Source organism: Stegostoma tigrinum, chromosome 29, assembly GCF_030684315.1.
Source record: "Stegostoma tigrinum isolate sSteTig4 chromosome 29, sSteTig4.hap1, whole genome shotgun sequence".
NCBI classification, from domain to species: Eukaryota; Metazoa; Chordata; class Chondrichthyes; order Orectolobiformes; family Stegostomatidae; genus Stegostoma; species Stegostoma tigrinum.
The window spans coordinates 34786427-34806860 of NC_081382.1; the positions used below are offsets into that span (position 1 = coordinate 34786427).

The 20434-nt window shown below is 40.4% G+C and overlaps 1 protein-coding gene across 2 annotated transcripts in view; it reads left to right on the top strand.

Annotated features, from left to right (window-relative positions):
* Positions 1-20434, top strand: part of gpr107 (G protein-coupled receptor 107) — a 113084-nt gene that overhangs the window by 20919 nt on the left and 71731 nt on the right. Inside the window, exons 4-12 of one of the 2 annotated variants that reach the window (XM_048558914.2) lie at positions 469-557; positions 647-828; positions 3533-3567; positions 4119-4166; positions 4270-4380; positions 8113-8246; positions 9432-9507; positions 15149-15222; positions 18792-18909. In XM_048558914.2, the coding sequence (XP_048414871.1) occupies positions 469-557; positions 647-828; positions 3533-3567; positions 4119-4166; positions 4270-4380; positions 8113-8246; positions 9432-9507; positions 15149-15222; positions 18792-18909 (867 nt within the window). The remainder of the gene's footprint in view (positions 1-468; positions 558-646; positions 829-3532; positions 3568-4118; positions 4167-4269; positions 4381-8112; positions 8247-9431; positions 9508-15148; positions 15223-18791; positions 18910-20434) is intronic. The other variant, XM_048558915.2, reaches the window with a different exon arrangement.

A 20434-nucleotide genomic window follows, 5' to 3' on the forward strand; every position in this document is an offset into this window, starting at 1 on the left:
GAATAAAATATTTTGTGATCAATTCATCATAACTCTTGCCATTTGTAAAAATAAAAATATGAATCACCTCTTATAGTGACAATAAAGTCTCACCCTTGTCTCAGAAGGATCATCTTCAATGTTGTCTTTGTGAACATTTCTCTGTCAAAATTGGAAGCCTGCCCATCCTTTCTAAGGTGATGGTCTGTGATTCAGTTTCTTCCCACCATCTAATTAATGTTGTTAGCATTCCAATCAGCTGCACTGCACAACCCAACCAGATTTATGTTTGGCATCTGCATGAATCTCATGTTAGACTTGGTGCAAATGTAGATGAGGAATTTCAATTTGTATAAACCTGGCCTCCAGATGGACCACCTGTCTGAATGCAAAGAGAATAAAGCTTGCAATTAATCAAAACTGTCATCATTCAAATTCAAGAACCCTCCAAAAGCTGCTCTTTATCTTCCAGTGATTTTATCTTAACAGGAAGAGGATATTGATTTTTGTTTCTTGAAGAAAAAGCCTCCAAATGACGTACCTGTTACGCTTTTTCTGATTGACTTTGGAAAACTTCAGTGAGTAAACATCAAACAAATTCTCATTGTAATCTTCAGCTGATGGTTGTTCCTTTGTATTCCACTAACCCTTTGTTGTTGATTTCCAGAGTTAAAGTTCTGACATCTGGAAACAATCAGCCAACAATCAATGATTTTAGAACTGCAGCAAGCCAACCAGTCAAAGACAAAAGCAGCAAGACAGATGTGAAATCACAGAGTGAGTCTAAGAAAGCAGGAGAACTCCAAAAAAAGAATGAAACCACAAAGCAGTCTGAGCAAATCCAGAAGGGTAAGCAATTTGAGTATGTTTACTTTGGCTGTTCCAATGGTGGTTAAATACAGGCAACAGTTGGTACATATGGGCAAGAAAAATGTTATTAATCATGTCAACTCTCCAACCACTCACCTAAACCTGCACTGTCTGTTAATTAGTGAGAGAGGAGGCCTGAAAATGAAATGACAGGAGTAACCTGTTTATCCCCTGCATGTAAGTTGGGGAACATTAAAAGTTTCAAGACCCTGCAAGTTTTGCACTAGGATGTTTGGAGCTATGATATTGAACGTCATTGCATTAGAGAGTGCAATTTGTATGTCCAGATCATCTTTTCTTTTCCTGAGTCTTCATATCTTAGACACATAATGGACTGTGAAAGCTCAGTGAAATCATTACCAAAAATAATTGTTGTAATTTTCAGAGCTAAAGGTCTGTTGTAATCTGCATTTTGATTTTACCATAGAATTCTTAAAAGCAGAACACGTGGGCACATTTAAGGCTATCGGCATCATTGACTCCATGCTGAGACCTGCACTATGTTTCAGGCTTGGGATAGTTTGGTTAGTTCTTGGGGTTAACACGCCTCTGACATTGAGGATAATATTTTGCTTGTTCTGTCAGGGTATACCCAGTTAATCAGTAATGAAGTCCAGTAAAGAGTGGAACTTCTGTTCAGATTTTCATACAACAATTGATTTAGCTGATCACAGTTACTTAAGTGCAATGTGTGTAGTGTGTCATGCACTCCTGAAAGTGGAACATGGAAACAGATGGAAAAATAGCCAATACATATCTCTGGTGCCTGCCTTTCTGTTGGATACATGGAACAGCCCTTTTTCTGCTGTTACATCTGCATCATCCCTCACCTCTTCCTCTGTTTCATTGATGCCTATATCGGCACTGCCTCATGCTCCCATGAGGAGCTTGAACGGTTCATCAACTTTACTAACACCATTCATTCCAACCTCAAATTCATCTGGACCATTTCTGATACCTCCCTCTCCTTCCTAGATTGTCTCCATCTCTGGTAACCCTTAAAACTGACATCTATTTCAAGCCTTCCATAGCTACCTAGACGACAACTCCTTTCATCCATCCTCCTGCAAGAATGCATTTGCAGTTTCCCAATTCCTCCACTGATCTGCTCCGAGGAAGGAGCATTCCAGTCCCGGACATCCCAGATGTCCTCCTATTTCAAGTACCACAACTCTCCTCCACCCTCCCCTGTGATCAAAAATGCCCCTGACCACATCTCTTGCATTTCCTGCACATCTACCCTCAAACCTGTCCTCTCAACAAAAGTAAAGACAGTCGTCCTGGACCTCACGTATCACCCCACCAACCTCCACATCCAGCGTATCATCCTCCACCACTTCTGCCACCGACCCCACGATCAAAGAGATTTCCCTCCCCGTCCCTATCTGTCTTGCGTAGGGAACACTCACTCCGTGAGCCCCTCATCTGCTCCACACTCCCTGCTGACCCCACTGCAGGAAATGCTACATCTGCCTCTATACCCCGCCCTTATCTCCATCCAAGGGCCAAAACAAACTTTCCATATCTGACGGGGGTCACCTGTACAACCTCCAACCTGGTTTACTGTATCACTTGCAGCCCCCCCACCAACATGGCCTTTTCTACATCGGTGAGACAAAGTGCAGATGTGGGGACCACTTTGTGGAATATCTGCACTCTGAATGTGATAATCGACAACACCTTTTGGTCACCACAAATTTAACTCCCCCTCCCAATCCCTTGACGATATGTCCATCCTGGGCCACCTCTAGTATTACAGTGGCACCACATGCACAATGGAGGAGCAACACCTCCTATTCACCCCACAGCCCAATGGCCTGAACCTAGAATTTACCAGTTTTAAAATCTCCCGACCTCTGGCCTCATCCCATGTCCATACCTTCCTGTCACCCCACCTCCTTGACCGAACACAACCTGCCCATCATCTTACCCACCTATCTGCCCTACCCTTCCCACTGAACAATCCCTACTACTCCCTACCTGTATCCACCTATCACCACCCCACCTACCTCTCCCCAGCCCCACCCATCCTCCCTCTTGCCTCCTTGACCTAAAAAAAACTGTCCATCTTCTCCCACTTTTCCCACTGATCCATCCCCCCCCCATTCCCTTTCTGCATCCACCTATTACCATCCCACCTCCTTCCCCCAGCCCCACCCCTCCTCACTATTTATTTCCCAGGTCCCTTCCACCCCCCCCCCAGTTCTGAAGAAGGGTCCTGACCCAAAATGTCAATTTTCCTACTCCTCTTATGCTGCCTGACCTGCTGTATTCTTCCAGCTCCACACTGTGTTGACTTTGACTCCAGCATCTGCAGTTCTTGCTATTTCTTGTAATTCTTGCTACTAACCTTGTGTTCTGGCAGTGAAAGATGAAATTAATAGCAAATTTGGCTGATGAGCATTTCCAATTATATCGTTGATTTAATAATTAAAAGACCTGATGAAATATTTAACTTTTGGAACACTGGATTAATTCAGCCATGATTCTGCACGGTGCCATGGAAATCCTGTGGATAGAGTATTATGCTTAGGAGTTTTTATAAACCGAGTTCTAACTTTTTCAAAAGGTTCGGCATAAAATCTGGATGAAGACTTTTATTTTCAAAAAAACAAAAACTGATAGAAGCTGTTCTTTACCATTTGCATTTTATGCTAATGAAATATTTATTTTCCCTTCACAGCAAAACCAAAATCTGGAATTTCTGCTGAACGAAAGGTTAGTGAATTAGCTGTAGTTTTTGCTGTATTTATTTCTAGAAATGCAAGTTTTTGTTTCTTTAAAGATGTTCTTCTCCTTTTGAAATGATGTAATACACACCATTAAAAAATGTTAAGTAGAAGGTTATTATATCTAACCAAGTTTATTGACCAATTAGAGAATGTTCTGGAACAACAGCCAAGGAGCCTTAGTTGCCTGAAGTTCTAACACACACCACTACTCAGACAAGGAAGGGGTGGTAAATTTAAGTTATTTTACGTGCTGTGTAGGCAGATGCAGGTTACTTCTCAGACTTTATGGTTATGGATTGTCTACAGCATTGAAAGATTGAGTAGGCAGAGAAGGAGGCAGCACAGTGATTGATATGAGCACTAATGCTCACTGTCCAGGTTCAGGCAATTGCGTTGAGCTATTGGAGACCAACTGCTGCAAAATAAACTAATTTCAGAGGACTGGAAGTGCCAGAAGGGACTGATCATGGCAGAGTAAAGATAATCAATCATCACTATGGAAGGAAAAGGATCAAAAATAACTTTCTTGTCTTTCAGGATGAAACTTTGCCATTACAGAAAAAAAATCTATCCTATTCATTCACAGTAAGTAGGACTTAAGAATTGGTATTGCATGAGTGAGATGTTGTATGTACTGACTTACTCTGATTGGCAAATTATCCAAACAACGTGTTTTTCTTTCCTGCAGTTCTCGTTTACCATTAACAGTGACGAGGAACAGGGACTTTACAGTCTGTACTTCCATAACTGCTATACTGATGAAAAGCCGTCTCCGCAGTCTTTTCAGTTTGACATGGATGTGAGTATAAGAAAGTTATCATTACTCAATATGGAGCAAGGCAGCTATTAGAAACGTTGATGAAAATCATCAGCATTCGCTGAGACTAATTTTTCAGTATTGTGAAAGTTTTAAATGAGAATTTGAAACTAAATTTATTAAACGTAACAGGAAAATTCTGAAAATGTACAGAAAGTTGATGAGAACATTAGAGAAAAAGCTTTATGTTTCTAGTTCACAGGCCCCGATTGTAAGTGTGTGCTGGAAATTAATCCACATTTTTTTATGAATTGCCACAAATTAGCGTGTGACACACTAAAATGATTAATTTGCCTGACTTTGCCTAGTATCTAAGGTAAAAGAAGTAGCAGCTTTCATCTATGAACAGGAAAACAGAGAAAACAAGAAGTGGAAAAACAGCTTATTAATTAGTAATGTACAAACTTAAACTATACAAGCTTTAAATCTGAACACATGCACATTAATTCATAAGTGTAGCAGACAAAACAGTTCTACAGGAGCATCATAGCCGGAGAAGCATGAGAAAAAGGAACAAATCCTGTGGCTAAAGGGTGGATTAGCTGACTTTCTTACAGTTCTTTTGGTTTTTGTCACCATTGTTGACCATAGTGATTCTCCATTTGATAGATGGTCAATTGAACCTAGGTTTTTGCTTCAGCTAGATGTTCTTCTTTTCAGAGTCTTTGAATGCTGTTTCTTTTCCACTCTCAAAGAGAAACAGAGAGGGCTATCTTGGATTGCAGGCTTTTTGGAGGTCTGACTGCAACTGCTGCCTTTCCTCAATCCGATGATAAATTGCAGTTTGACTTCAAAAGTTGTTGCTAGGCTTTTTTTGAGCCAAAGACATTGCGACCAACGTGCCTATCAAAAGTATTGAATCCAGCTTCTGCAAAAGTTCCATGACTTTGTGTAATGCAGGCATGTCTTGCTGCCACTGTACAGGGCATAGGTGAGATCACACCTGGAATATTGTGTAGTTTTGGTCTCCTTATCTGAGGAAGGATGTTATAGCTATGGAAAGAGTGCAGTGAAGGTTGACCAGACTGATTCCTAGGGTAGCAGGACTGATGTATAAAGAGACAGTGGATCAATTAGGACTGTATTCACTTGAGTTAAGAAGAATAAAGGGGGGGATCTCACAGAAATGTATAAAGTTCAAACAAGATTACAGAGGTTAAACACAGAAAGGATGTTCCTGATAACCTGAGTCCAAAACTAGGATAATTGTCTAAGGACATGGGGTCGGCCTTTTCGGATTAAGAAGAGGAGACATTTCTTCACCCATAAAGTGATGAGCTAGTGAAATTGCCACAGAAAGCAGTGAAGCCAAAACGTTGCATCTTTTTAAGAAGAACTTAGATATAAAAAGCTCAAACTATGGGGAGAAAGCAGGAGCAGGATATTGAGTTGAATGATCATCTGTGATTGTATTGAATGGCAAGGTGGGCTTGAAGGGCCAAATGACCTGCTCCTGCTCCTCTTTTCTGTGTATTTTTCTAGTTATGAATAAGTGAACATCAGTTCAGGTTTTTCTCAGTGCTACAAAAGAAACATGTTGATTCTCTGCAGCACAATAGTGTCCAAGTGTCCATTCCCCAATTTACATTTCCAAGTAATTACATTTGTAGCCCTGGTCTGCTGTAAACTGATGGAACCTGCTAAAAATGATAACTTGATTTTAACTTTAAAATGCTGACTATCTTGTGATTTAACAGTACTTTTTACTGTTAGATTTCTAACATGTCTGTCTTTTAAGTTTCACGTCATTTTTAATTATATTCAGACAATTAAATTTCCAATCACTCTTCTGCTGGGAACCAGAACAATGGCAGCCCCCAGTTTCTTGCTTAAGAAGGCATTATTTGTTGAATTCAGGGTGTGTTTTCCTTCCCTGTCATTAAAACTTATTTCAACCATTTGGACTTTGGTGCCTGTTTCCTTTTACTAATGTTCCCTGTAATATCTTCTTCTGCTGTGCAGACCTCCAAGGCCATGCATGGCAGCAGGTTCAGCAAGTAGAACCTGGTGAGTCAGCATGCACAAAACCTCCCAGCGACTGCATGGCCACGCAGCTTGGAGGAAATTTGGTCTTCACTTAGATTTCTGCAATATCAAATTTTATCTATGATGTGTAACCCGAGAGAAATGGGATACAGCACAAAATGTAAGTAACAAGTTTTGAAGAAAGCCCGATTTTTAAAAATATTGCATCCAATAAGTATTCATCACTCACCAGATGTTATATTTTGTTATAAGTGCAGTACAGTCTTTTTCTTCCAAAGGAACCAGTAAATGAACCAAAATTTAAAAATGAATAGTGCTGTAAAGTTGCAGCATCACAGAACCATTGAAGGCTGGTTAACCTAACAGCAGCTAGACCTCATGGCTTTGGAGAGAGACAGATCCACCTCAGCAACAAGATAATGTGCATTATATTGATATTAGCCTCATCTGTTTGGGAGAAATCCTATTTGTCCTCTGAGACCACAGCCTCATATCAGTAATTAAAGCTACCACACCTGAAAACCCCTTCCATGACCACAGTTATCTTAATTCTTAGGAATTCATCCAGCTCCCTTTTAAACAGAACAGTTAATCGTAGATATATCAGTGATAAAGAACCAGGTGGAAGGGGTTAAATGCAGAATGGGTAATGGTTTTAATGATGTCTGCAGAGATTTTACATTTTGTCTAAGTTGATGGTGATTAATGGAGTAGCCCAGTCACAGGATTTCACAAGGGTGAGTGAGGTCACTTAGAAAATGGAGAGCAAATCTTGTGGCAAATGCCTACCTGCGCTCAAATCCAGAGGTTGCACTTTGCTGGAAAGTACTTTCTGTAAGCACGTGGTGATGTTTTATGATGTGACCTGTCAGTCAGGAACTTGGTCTGATTGCCCCTGACACATTTATACTGATTTATTTAGAGCTACTCCCAACAGATATACAAGCTGTTGAAAGATTGCAAATTACTAACTCAGCCAGTGTGTCAAAACACTCCTGTGGATCCAACTTCTCAATCCTAATAGATTTGATTAACTTTTCTGATTGTCTGCCTGTACTCTGCTTCTGATAACTCTTCCCTCAGCTAATTAAATGGCAGGAATCTCAGGTTGTATAATTATCTCTTGAAGAAGCCAGAAATATAACGAGCAGAACAGTTTTCATAGGATGGGGTGGGAAACTAGAATTTCAAGTAAATCAGATAAGTAGTTTAAAATCATGGAAAACATTGGATGAATATTGAAGTGGATGGAAGAAGTTGGAGATGGAGTGTGCCATTTGATGAAAACAGGATTCTCGGAGTGTTTCTTCAGTTTATGACGACAAAGGTCATGGTTAACGTGAACTATATCTTGTCACTGAGCCTCCCTACACATTTCTCTAATGGATCAAAGCTGCATTCAGGAGAGCAGTTTCCCACTGTGGCTTACAAGAAAGATAGGTATGTAGTTTAAAAGTTAGTCAGTGGGATACTGCTGACTGACCATAAAATCAGGCCTGGAAATTTACAAAGGCAGCAGTGCATCTCTTTTGGGCTTGTTTCATTGAAGGACTTCCGTTCACCAAGTCTTCAATGGGAAGTTTATTGCTGCAGCAGTTTGTGAACTAGAAAGACCAGCTTAGTTATTGGAAACTTAGACTGTTATGGAGTTTCTCCATAATTGTCTTCATTATGTCAAAAAAATGATTTTACTCTCAGTAACTTCTAATCCGTGTGATTTTCTTTCAGATTACTATAGTGGAACAGAATCCTGGCAGTTATTTATCTGCAGGAGAGATCCCACTCCCGAAACTCTACATTTCTATGGCTTTCTTCTTCTTTCTGGCTGGAATTTTCTGGGTTTATATCCTCCGGAAGCGCAGGTACTGTGCAAGTACTTCTTATCCTGGGTTCAGAGATTGCAATGTGTAAATATGTGTGAATTTTACAGAGCAGAATCTACTGCTATATGATTTCGTAGACACCAGCTATGTAAAATGTTTCTGTTTGAGCTTTCCTGTGAAATTTTATGCATGTTTAATAAGTTACTCTGTTTTGAAATTTACCCAAACCTCTTATTTGATATTTAATGTACAAGGGTTTCCTACATACTGTAGGTGTTGATTGTAATGTGTTGCTGGGGTGGAGTGGAGGCGTGTTTCTGCTTGTTGAAGTGATAATCAAAGTTAGCAGTTCTTATATAAACATGAATAGAGTCCTGGAATATAATGTAAAACCACCTCCCCCGCCGCCCCCTTCACGGCATGTGCGCGCACACAATCTCTCTCACGCACACGCATGTCACCGATGTTTGTCATTCAGATCCTGTAATGCCATTCAGGTGGCATACCGCGTCTTTGGGCTGCATTTTTATTAACATTCTGAAACATACTTTATGGCTCCATGGCAGTTTGCTGAATAAATACATAGTGGTTCTGCGCTACACCACACAGAGCACAGGTTTTCTCACTGGATCCTCGTTCTAATTTGCATGGAGTATTCTGCCTTCTTACCAATAACGATGCTATATTTTCTGAGTGAAGTAGAAGAAAGCTCCATCAGGATTTTTCATTGTTGGCTACTACCTTTTGATTGCTGCAGCCTGGTGCTTATGATTAGATTAGTCTTGGCTCTGATGGCCCCTTGTTTGAATAACACACAAAACACACTGGATCCACCAATGAAAAATGGTTGAGGTATTAGAAGGAAGTTTGTACCGGTCAAATCATATTTTGCAAGGAATTAGGACCTTTGTGACAAGAGAAGAACATAGGGCATAAATAATAAAAGGATGAAAACCGTTGCAAGTGAAAAACATGACCAAGGTAAGGGCATTTTTTCCACTGGTATTTAAATGTGAGGCTGCTGTAGGTCAGAAATCTGAAGTAGTCAGTAGTATGTTGAAATAATGGCGTGTGTAAATTAATTCAGAATTTGGCTGGTTCTTGCTTGCTAACATATAGGCACTCTGAAGATATAAAGATTGAGGTTTGACTTTATAATCACATTGTGTAATAAAATGGGAAATATGATCAACATATTTACCACTTACATTCTTTTCTCTTCAGCAGTGATGTGTTTAAGATCCATTGGCTGATGGGGGCCCTAGCCTTCACCAAATCCCTGTCTCTTGTTTTCCATGCTGTAAGTGACTTGAGTATCATTTCTACATAGAACAATGAGCATAACATCTTATAACAAAATCAGTGTGTGTGTTATTTATGATCCGTCTATGTAACATTATCTGCGTGGTTCACAGTATACTACACTAATACTTTTATTGTGACAACAGTAACCTGTGATATGGAGTGTTGCATCCAGGGTGTCTCTTTGATTTGCTTGCAGTGACTTTGCTTTCTGTGAGAGAATCCATTTTCCAGTGGGTTTTATTGCTTGTACTGAGATCCTAATGATTGGGATTTGATTGCCTTCTGGTTTGCAGGTTTTTAGGTTGGAGGGCTACATGAAGGGTGCTGTCTCTCTATCACCCTATACACCAATTCAGCTGCCTATACATAACCAGCAAGGACCCTCAAAAGGATCAGTTCTTGCATGGATCAGGGACTGTCCTCCCAAAAATTTGTATTTGTTGATGAATTGGTCCTGGCTTCCCAGGCTAAAAAACGTCAGGATTTAGAGAACATGCTGATTGATGATCTATGACTCTGCAATCTATTGATTTGCCAAGACTGTCAATTAAGCCTTCCACCAGAACATTTCAAAGCCCAAGTGGACCATTCACCTCTAACTCAATGCCAGGACACGTTTACCTCATGCATTGACTTACTGTCAACACCTCCAGAACACTGGAGCCAAGGCCAAAATAAGTGTGAGTCTCATTGGTAGGTGTCACCTGGAGGCAGAAAATCCAGTACTGTAAACATGGTTTCATTTGTGTTGACCTACCCAACTGCAAAGTACTGCTGCTGAACTTGGCTCAGGAGCTGCTGCACAAATATGGTAGATATCCACCTCCAGGAAGCCATGAGGATTAACTCTGGGATACTGAGACCAACACAACTTGAATGGCTTCCTGTGTTAGCACACATTTACACTCATGTCAGCAGGGGAAGCATCTTCCTCAAAGGAACCATCAGTTTGACTCTGCCAAAACACTCCCCAAAACAAAAGACCTTAAGACGGAAAGACGAAACCACTCATATGTCCATCTGGAACATGTTAGAATACATTCAACACCTTACAAACTGATGACAACCTTACCCCTTGATGGCACACCACTGGGTGCACTACAGACATCACGAAGTGCAGTCTGGTAACTGACAGGTCTCAACTTCTCAAGAGTAAACTAGGGAAGATGTGGCCACTTGTTCCATGTGTGGAACATGAAGAACAGCTCAAATTGTGAATGTGGCCATCCATGGTAGAACATTACACAGAGAGAACCATTGTTGGTGGCATCGCAGCCACTCACACTATGTTAGATAAAGCCATCGAATGGATTGTTCACCTCTACATTGACCTATAACACACTTTCTCCAGGCGTAGAAGTAATAAAGAAATGGAAACTAACAGGTTCTTAACCTTACTCATGAGGAGGAAGAGGGAGCTTATTAATACTAAATGACTTATAAGTAAGTCACCTTCTTGGAAGGAAGACCTGATAACTGCTGATATCTAGTACATATAGTCTACCTGTTGCACAGCAGTGATTGAATGATGTTAGTTCACAGTCTTCTCTTTTGGGAAATAACATAGATTCACGAAAAGCTTTTAAAAAATAAACAAAGAGGGAAAATGAGTCTTAAACTAGTATTTAGAGCCATTCTGCTTTCTTAGTGACATTTTCCATTGCAATGCTGGTCTGTATTGTTCATGTACTGAATGCCCAAATTTGTTACGTATAGAGTTTGTAGATCTCAAGTCAGAGTTACAGTTACTGCTGTTAACTTTGTATCTATTTTTATGGGATATCTGGATAAGATTCTGTTCCCTCAATCTGTCTTGCTGAGAGCTTGTACTCGTGATCCGCTGCTCAGGTGCCTCATGCCCCAATAACTGGCAAGTAAGAAATGTTGAGAACTGCCCAAGTGTATCGCTCGTGCTCACTGTGTCTCTTGTACCCCCCCCCCCGCCCCGAACAGCAGGGAATGCTGCACTCAGTTCTTTTTCATTGATGGAAATGATTAGGTGTGGGTTTCTAACATACGTTCGTAAAATTTATTTTTGTGAAGATTTGGATCTCGGGTTGTGGATGAGCTTGTAGATTTGCTCGCTAAGACCAGTGAGAATTGATCATATCTCTTGGTGGCTAATTGGTGTTTGTTTATCCCTATTGTCAGTTTTCTTCCAGTTTGGCCTATGTAATGTTTTTCACGGTTCTTGCATGATATTGTCTATACTACGTTAGTTTTATTGGTTGTGGGTATGGGATCCTTTATGTTCTTTACAGATTACCTCTGCAACAGACCACAACAAGAGGACACAACACAGCCAGACACACTAGTCACCAAGTAGATCAGCGATATATCAGAGATGACCACAAGACTACTCAGACCCCTAGGATCAAGGTAGCCCACAAACCAGCAACCACCCTGTGACAGCTACTGACAAGCGTAAAGTATCCCATATTCGCAAATAAATAAAACTAACATTACACAACCAATTCTCACTGGTCTCAGTACACACAAAGAAGGACACAAATTCAACTGGGACAACACATCCATAATAGCATAAGTCAAACAGAGACATGCCAGGGAATTTCTGGAGGTGTGACATTCCAACCAGAAATCCATCAACAAACACATTGATCTGGACCCAATATACAAGCCACTGATAAACAGAATCGGAAGTAATGCCAGCCACCCCAGCAAGCTGAGGCAAGTAAATAACAAGCGTGACGGAACACCGATGTTTCATTGGTGGTGCACTGACAATATTACTTAGCACGGTGACGAACATCCAAAACCAAACACACTGGCTCGGCAAGCAAGTCTCTATACCCTTTGTCGGTTCATAAATTGTTTACACTGATTGTCAGTACTCTATGCCTGAATTCATGTATAACTTTTTACTTAGAAACATAGAAGTTAGAGCAGGCCATTCGACCCCTCAAGCCTATTCTACCATTAATTATGACCATGGCTGATAAGTAAGCCGTATATCCAAATCCACCCTCCCTCCGTATCCCTTGATCCTTTAGCAATAAGCGTTATATCTACTGCTTCTTGACAACAGTGTTTTGACCTCAACCACCTTCTGTGGTAATGAAATCCACAAGCTCTTGAATCTCTTGAGTAAAGAAATTTCTTCTCATCTCGGTCTTAAATTTTGTTTTATAATTCTCATAATTTTAATTAACTTGCTATTAAAGAAAACCATTTCATTATTTCATTGTTTTATATTCATCATACTTGCACCAGGAAGACCATTTTATTTTAATTTGGAATGGTACAGCTCTTCATTCCCATTTAGCTGCAGTAAACAATCTTGAATCAGGAAAGTGTTCCTTGAAATACATGTTATAGTTCCTGACTCTTAAAATGTACAGTGTGGGGCTGCATTATCTAATCCATATTATATTCATTTTGAATTATAGTTTTTCCAGGGTCATATGTGGGTTTTGGGACTGATGCAGCTGGTTATTTAAATGTGACATAAAATTAAATTGATCATATTTTGTTAGAGGGAGTCAAAAATAATCCTAGTAAGATAAAGGGGGCATTACTGCGTCTTTTAGAAAACATAAAACATAGAACACTACAGACCTGTACAGGCCCTTCCGCCCTCGATGTTGCGCCAACCTGTGAAACCCATCTGAAGCCCATCTAACCTACACTATTCCGTTATCATTCATAAGTTTATCCAATGCCCATTTAAATGCCCTTAAAGTTGGCGAGTCTACTACTGTTGCAGGCAGGGCATTCCATGCCCTTACCAGTCTGGGTTAAGAACCTACCCTGATATCTGTCCTATATCTATCGCCTCTCAAGTTAAAGCTATGTCCCCTCGTGCTAGCCATCTCCATCCAAGGAAAAATGGTCTCACTGTCCACCCTATCTAATCCTCTGATCATCTTGTATGTCTCTATTTAGTCGCCTCCTAACCTTCTCTCTAACGAAAAGAGCCTCAAGTCCCTCAGCCTTTCTTCATAAGACCTGCCCTCAATACCAGGTACCATCCTGGTAAATCTCCTCTAAAAACAATTTCCTTTGATATTCATACATTTGTGACAGTAGAACAATTAAGATGTATCATTTAAGTGTTGGTGTTATACAACCTGAAAGTTCTATCTGTATTTATACAGTGTTCTCATTCTGAACTGCAAATCCACGTGTGCTTGGAAATACTTAACAGCCCCATCATCAAACTGATATGGCATTGTTATCATTAAGTACTTTTCAAAAACATTATTATGTATGATGATTGCCAGTCCTACCTGCAACATAATGTTTGGCTTACCGTGAAGCTTCTGGTTCAAGCTAAATGTTCTGGCAATGTTAGCTCATTCCTTTTTCGCACTGTGATCCCCTGATAAAAGGTCTCATGAAATTTGTTGTGGAGGTGGGCTTAGTTCTGATGTGAAAAAGCCGTAGCTTACTAATGAAGTTGTTTGTTTGGACCCTGTGGTCTGATTCTTGGGCTTTGCCAACAGATGTAAACCCTGTTTCCCGCCAATTACTGCCAAAAATGCTATGTAATGTAAATACTGCAAATCCCGTATCTCAAACGTTGCGCTCATTCAAAATCTTGGGGACTCCTGTGTAATGCTGCTGAAAGACAGTAGAAAGCTCCATGTGTTGGGGTACCATTTGGTATCCGTCAAATTCAAAGGTACATAAACAATGTAAAACTGGGAAGAGCAGCAATCATGCATCATAGATTTTTGTTTGAGCATCAACCTCCATAATACCAACATGATTAAAGAATAGCTGGAGTCTGTAGGAGATTGTTGGCTCAGTGGGTAACAGCATCAATAATTTTACAGAAGACCACAACATCTTTTCCAGCTGAACTGCAAAACTTAGATCTGAAAACTGGTTGCTGCAGGTACCTTAAATTAGCAGGAATCAACGTATCTGTATGCATTTATCCGCAAAAGAATAGTGATACAAGTTTGACTTGATTGTTTTCCTTCATTGCCATTAGTAGCCAAGAGATTTTAAAAAGCTGTAGCTGACTCAGATCACTTCTTGTTATTCCTGATGTATGCTATGTCTGATGATGGCATCGGGTAGGTATGTGGGCTTAGCTCAATGTGATTCTTGTGGGACAGTGATGGCATCTGAACCTCCGAGCCAGGAGGCATGGGTTCCAGAATGTGCCACCTGCTCCAGGAGCATGTCATAACATGTCTGAATAAGTTGACTAAAATTATGTGGTTAAGCAATTATAAAGGATACTGTCCATTCAGATGAAGCTTTGTGAACATTAAAAATAAAAATTGCATAATCCATATTTATAATGACTTTTATAACGTAGCCCATGCAAAATTCTTCATTTAAGTTCAGCAAAACTGATTACTTTTGGATCTTCTGCATTTATTATAAAGCATTATTCAAGAATTTTTCACTTAATCTTAGTTCTGGGGTTAAATAATACATAGAGAAAACTTTTCTGCAGTTCTTTCTTGCAGTCAGCTCCCAAAAACAATATTGGAGGGCTGAGACCTCCAACCTCTGCCAAGAGTGCCAAGGTGCAAAAGTGAGTGGAGAGGTTGTGTGTGCGAAGAGATTGCACAGAAATTGTCCATTAAAGAAATTTATAGTTCTTCCCAACGTGATCATTCAAGCGACATTAATGTTTTTTTTCTTTTCTCTTCCAACAGATTGATTATCACTTTATATCAACTCAGGGTTATCCTATTGAAGGTTGGGCTGTGGTATACTACATAACTCACTTGTAAGTAAATTATCACATTGTCCCTTTACTTTTGAAAAGTGCTTCTGGAATAAATTGCCAAAAGCTACAAATAAAGAAGGAATAATTGAAAGACTATAGCAATTCATAAACTGATATATCGTGCACGAAAATGGTCAATAGCACATCATGGAACTGTGGAATGCGGGTCCAAACAAACACATTCACATGCATTGTATTTTGTACCTCTGCTTCTCTAGAATGAAGTATGTCCAGTTAGAGACGAATGGAATTGTTTGCCCATGGGGACATTTCATGATGCCATGACCCCAAATTATTCATGTACTCCTCCTTGAGTCCAATTTTATAAAGACTTTGACTGAACCATGCGAGCTAGTCCTACACTCTTGAGTTTCACTCACCAGGGAAATCTAAATGAGAAAAACAGTTTCAATAAAACTGTGTTCAGTTTTATTCATCGCTCTTGTTATCTACAAATGGATCCAAATAAAAATATATCCTGATGAAGGGTAGAATATTTCATGTAATATAATGTAAAGAATTTTCACATGAACCTAAACTTCAAAGAAATGCATGCATTGACCGATCATGCTTAGTATTCCAAAAGCAAAATACTGGAAATGCACTTCAAGTCCTACAGCAGGAAGATTTTTACACATTTCTTGTGTAGACCTTCCATCAAAACTACCTTGATGAGTTCGGACAAAAGTCTACACCTGGTATTTTAATTGTTTATCTTTCCTGGTACTGGCAGATCCATTGTGTGTTTCTGGAATTTCCTGCTTTCATTTCAGGTTTAGCACTTGCTTATAGTTTTAAGCAGTTAGTTCTATGTGCCAAAACAGTTGAGAATGTTGTGCACATCCTTTTGCCAGGATGTAGCTTTCAAGCAACATGTGTGACAACAAAAAGAATGCTATAGCTTCAATCAACTGTTTGCCATGTGCCAAGGAGAAACAGTGGACGTGATCTAATTCAATTTCCAGAAGGCCTTTGACAAGGTGCTGCTCAGAAGGCTGCTAAATACGATAAGAGCCCGGGGTGTTAGGGAAAAAGGTATTGGCACGGATAGAGGACTGGCTGATTGACAGAAGGCTGTGAGTGGGGATAGAGGAGTCTTTCTCAGGATGCCAGCCGATGACTAATGGAGTTCTACAAAAGTCTGTATTGGGACCACGACTATTCCTGTTTACGTTAATGATCTGGATGAAGGAACTGGGGGAATTGTTGCTAAATTTGCAGATGAAGCAAAGATAGGCGGAGGGCAGGTAGTGTTGAGGTAGCTTAAAAGCTGTCGAATGATGTGGACAGGCTAGGACAGTGGGCAAAGAAATGGCAAATGGCATACAATGTTAAGAATATGTGAGGTTATGCACTTTGGTTAGAATAGAACCATAAACTATTTTTTTAAATGGGGAAAGACATCGGAAATCTGTAGCACAAAGGAACTTTGAAGACCTAGTTCAGAATTCTCCTAAGGTTAACTTGCAGTTAAGAAGGCAAACACAATGTCAGCATTCATTTCAAGAGGACTAGACAACAGCTGCTGAGGCAGTGTAACAGTGTAAAACTTTGGTCAGACTGGATTTGGAATATTGTGAGCAATCTTGGGCCTCTAAGATGTGCTGGCATTGGAGTGTGTCCAGAGGTGTTTTATAGGAATAATCCTGGGGGTGAAGGCCTTGTCAGATAAGGAGCAGTTGGGGATTCTAGCTGTGGAGGCCAAGTTGTTAAGTGTATTTCAGACAGTGTTAGACAGGTTCTTGATTAAGAAGGGAATCAAGGGCTACGTGGAGAAGGCAGGAGAATGGGGTTGAAAAATCTATCGGTCACAATTAAAAGTTGGTTGCAGTCTTGATGGGCTGAATGGCCTAATTCTGCTCCTAAATCTTGTTGTCTTATGACCTTATGGTAAGGGTTCCAATTTTAAAAAATAAAATAATCTGACTAAATTTCTACTTGGGTTAAATTTAGGGTAAGAATTTTTTTTGTAATTAAAGACATGGCATGTGTGCTCAGTCACTTGTGCTGCATAGCCTGCTAAATGTGGGAAATCTGAAATGCTCCTTGCAGCCTGAGTGACTACTCTGCAGGAGATACCACTGGTTTGATCAACCAGGCTTTGGAGCTTGAGCTTTGGCTGTAGGCACAGCACTGCAACATGGGGCTGAGAGTTGCATGGAAGGTGCATTTCTAGCCAAGGTCATGCCACAGCTTAAAGAAGTACAGTCAAAGAAGGAATGGATGAAAGGAAGCAGCCGATCTGGAAAGCCCTAGAGTCTATTTTACTTGAAATGTTTTTTCTGTGAAGGTTCCTCTGGGGAGGGCACTAAGAGTCCAGTTGCCCAAGGTGGAAACGGATGGAAAAGAAAAGCTACAGCAGTAGGAGATTCAATAGTGAAAGATACTGGCAGGCATTTCTGCAGCTGGAGGCATGATTCCAGGTTGGTATGTTGCCTCCCCCGGCTAGGTTAATGGCCTGAATGGCTATAGGCCATTCTGGAGGGGAGGGCAAACAGTCAAGAGGTCTTGGTTCATATTAGTACTGATAGCATAAGGCAGAAGGAAGGATGATTCTTTCCGCAACAAGAATTTAAGGAACTAGCTGCCAGATTGAAAGGCAGGACTTCTGAATTATTCCCATGGTGTCACAGACTTGTGAGTACAGAAATAGGTGGGTAGAGCAGATGAATGTGTGGCTCAAGAGTTGATGCAGGACGAAAGGCTTCAGATCTGAGTTCAGTGGGACTGTTACTGGGGATGATGGGACCTCTACTGGGTCACTGTGAACAACAACAGGACCAGCATCCTTGTATGGTGTTTGACAGTGTTGCTGATGGTTTAAGTACTATAACCTTTGGCACTATAAGCCTTTGTGCTCAGGGCATCCATTTGGTCATATAATGATTTTAGAAAGAAATACAACAGCAGTGGTTCTGTTGATAAATAGGTCAAACCTCCTGCTCAGATTGAACTATGTAGATTTTACTCTGTATTTCCATATCATCAGCTTCTGTTGATCCTAAGCTACTCTCACCAGAGTTAGTAGGCAAGAAGAATAAGAGAAAGGATTACCCTGAAATACAGTTGTATATATTATTGTCGTCAGTTTGAGAGAGTGTGTTGGTGGAAGTGAGTGTGCAGATAATTTGCTCTTTGTTTTTGCATGTCATGAGGAAACTGCAATGCAGATAATAGATTATGAATCTTTAAGCTCAACGATTTCAAGGCGACATTTCACAAACTGTTCACCTTGATTACTGAAGTGCTTGAAACATTTTGTCAGCATGATAAAGCTCTGTATAAATGCTAGTATTTTTAATCACCGCTAAGTATTCACCACTTCCTATTCAACAAGAGGCTGGTTTTATTGTCTGCAACCAAGTACTCCATTTGGTAAGTATCTTCTGGAAGTCAAATGGTTAGAGCCCCGGGGATCCAATTAAATAAAAAGCATCATTTACAATTCATTTTTGCATTGACAGCTGTAACTCTCACTGACACAGTTACATCCAAAGAAATGTCTTTGCCATTGACTGTCCTTGAATCCTCCTCTTTCCTCATGCTGTGTGCTTATCTTTTTTTGCAAGGTTGAAGGGTGCTCTGTTGTTCATTACAATTTCGCTAATTGGAACTGGCTGGGCATTCGTTAAACACATCCTCTCTGACAAAGACAAGAAAATATTTATGATAGTTATTCCACTCCAGGTAAAGAGCAACACAGCTGCTTATTATCTTTACTGCAACATTCACAATCTATATGCATTTGTCATTTGTCTGCATGTAAATGTTTTTCTTCATTTATTTCGTTGTGCAAATCTGTAAAATAGGCATGAGACCTTGATCTCTGTGGGCTTTTAAAAATCTTGAAATGAACTTCATGGATGAAGCGTGGTAATTTCAGAGAGAGAGCTTGAAGGGTCAGTGCCCATTGTATGGGATGCAGTATTTAAAAAGAATAGAAGAAGAGTTATCGTAGAATCCCTACAGTGTGGAAACAGGCCCTTTGGCCCAACACGTCCACACTGACCCTTGGAGCATTCCACCCAGACCCATCCCCCATAACCCACCTAATCTACACCTGAACACTATGGGCAATTTAGCATGGCCAATCCACCTAGCCTGCACATCTTTGGACTGTGGGAGGAAACTGGAACACCTGGTGGAAACCCACGCAGACACGGGGAGAATGCAAATTCCACATAGACAGTCACCCGAGGGTGGAATTGAACCGGGTCACTGGCGCTGTGAGGCTGCAGTGCAAACCACTGAGCCACCGTACCGCCCTTAGTAAATTGTAAAATGATCCATGAGAGAAAGAGGCCATTCCGCCCTTCTTGCGTTTGTTGGCACTTTTAAAAAGCTATCAGATAATTCCCACTCCTGCTCTTTCCTCATAGCCGAGGTTGCGGTTAATGAAGTATTAATAACAGGATGCCAGATAAGTTGTGACAGGATTGAAAGGCTGATGGTGGCATTGTGTTTCACGGAGTTGAAGTAGGAAGTAGTATCCTGGGGTTTGCCGGGAGAAGGATTGGTGTCGGAGAATGATAAATTCATGTGTTGGGCATTTAAGCTTACTCATGCCTTGAAGCTGGTAAATGGTTATGTATTGTATTTGCAGTCTGTTGTGCATTGTTATGATGCTGATACCACCCCAGTTTTGTCTACCTGTTTAAGAGACAGAGAGAATTGTTGGCGTATATGTATGTTTTTGATGGAGTCTTCAATAATGCCCTAAAGAGTGCCGTTAGTAACTTCAGCAAGAACAGCATTGACAGCCGCACTAAAATGTGGCTAACTTGGCACTCCCAGTCAGAGAGGGTTGCCTAAGCATGAATAAAAAGGGTGTTCTAAAGGATGTGAGTAATTGAGAGAAGTTATGTGCAAACAGTAGTAGAAACAGTTTAGTTTTAAACCATGGACTTTAATTGCTGGATTAAAAAGAGAAAGAGCTGGAGAACTGTAGCAATTCTGGCAGCATCAGTGAAGTAAGAAACAGAGCTAATGTTTCAAGCTCAATAAGACCCTTCTTTGGAATGGAATGGGCTGGAAAATGATGGCTTTTACGCTGCTGACAAAGAGAGCAAGTGAAACAGATGGATCCAATTGTAGGTGTGTCTTAGGGAGTTTGTCATTCACATACACACACCTGATGACATTATCAGTTCTGCTTCCTTTCCTCATCTGGAATTGAACAAATTAATCTTGCTGCCAATTTCCATCCTTCTCA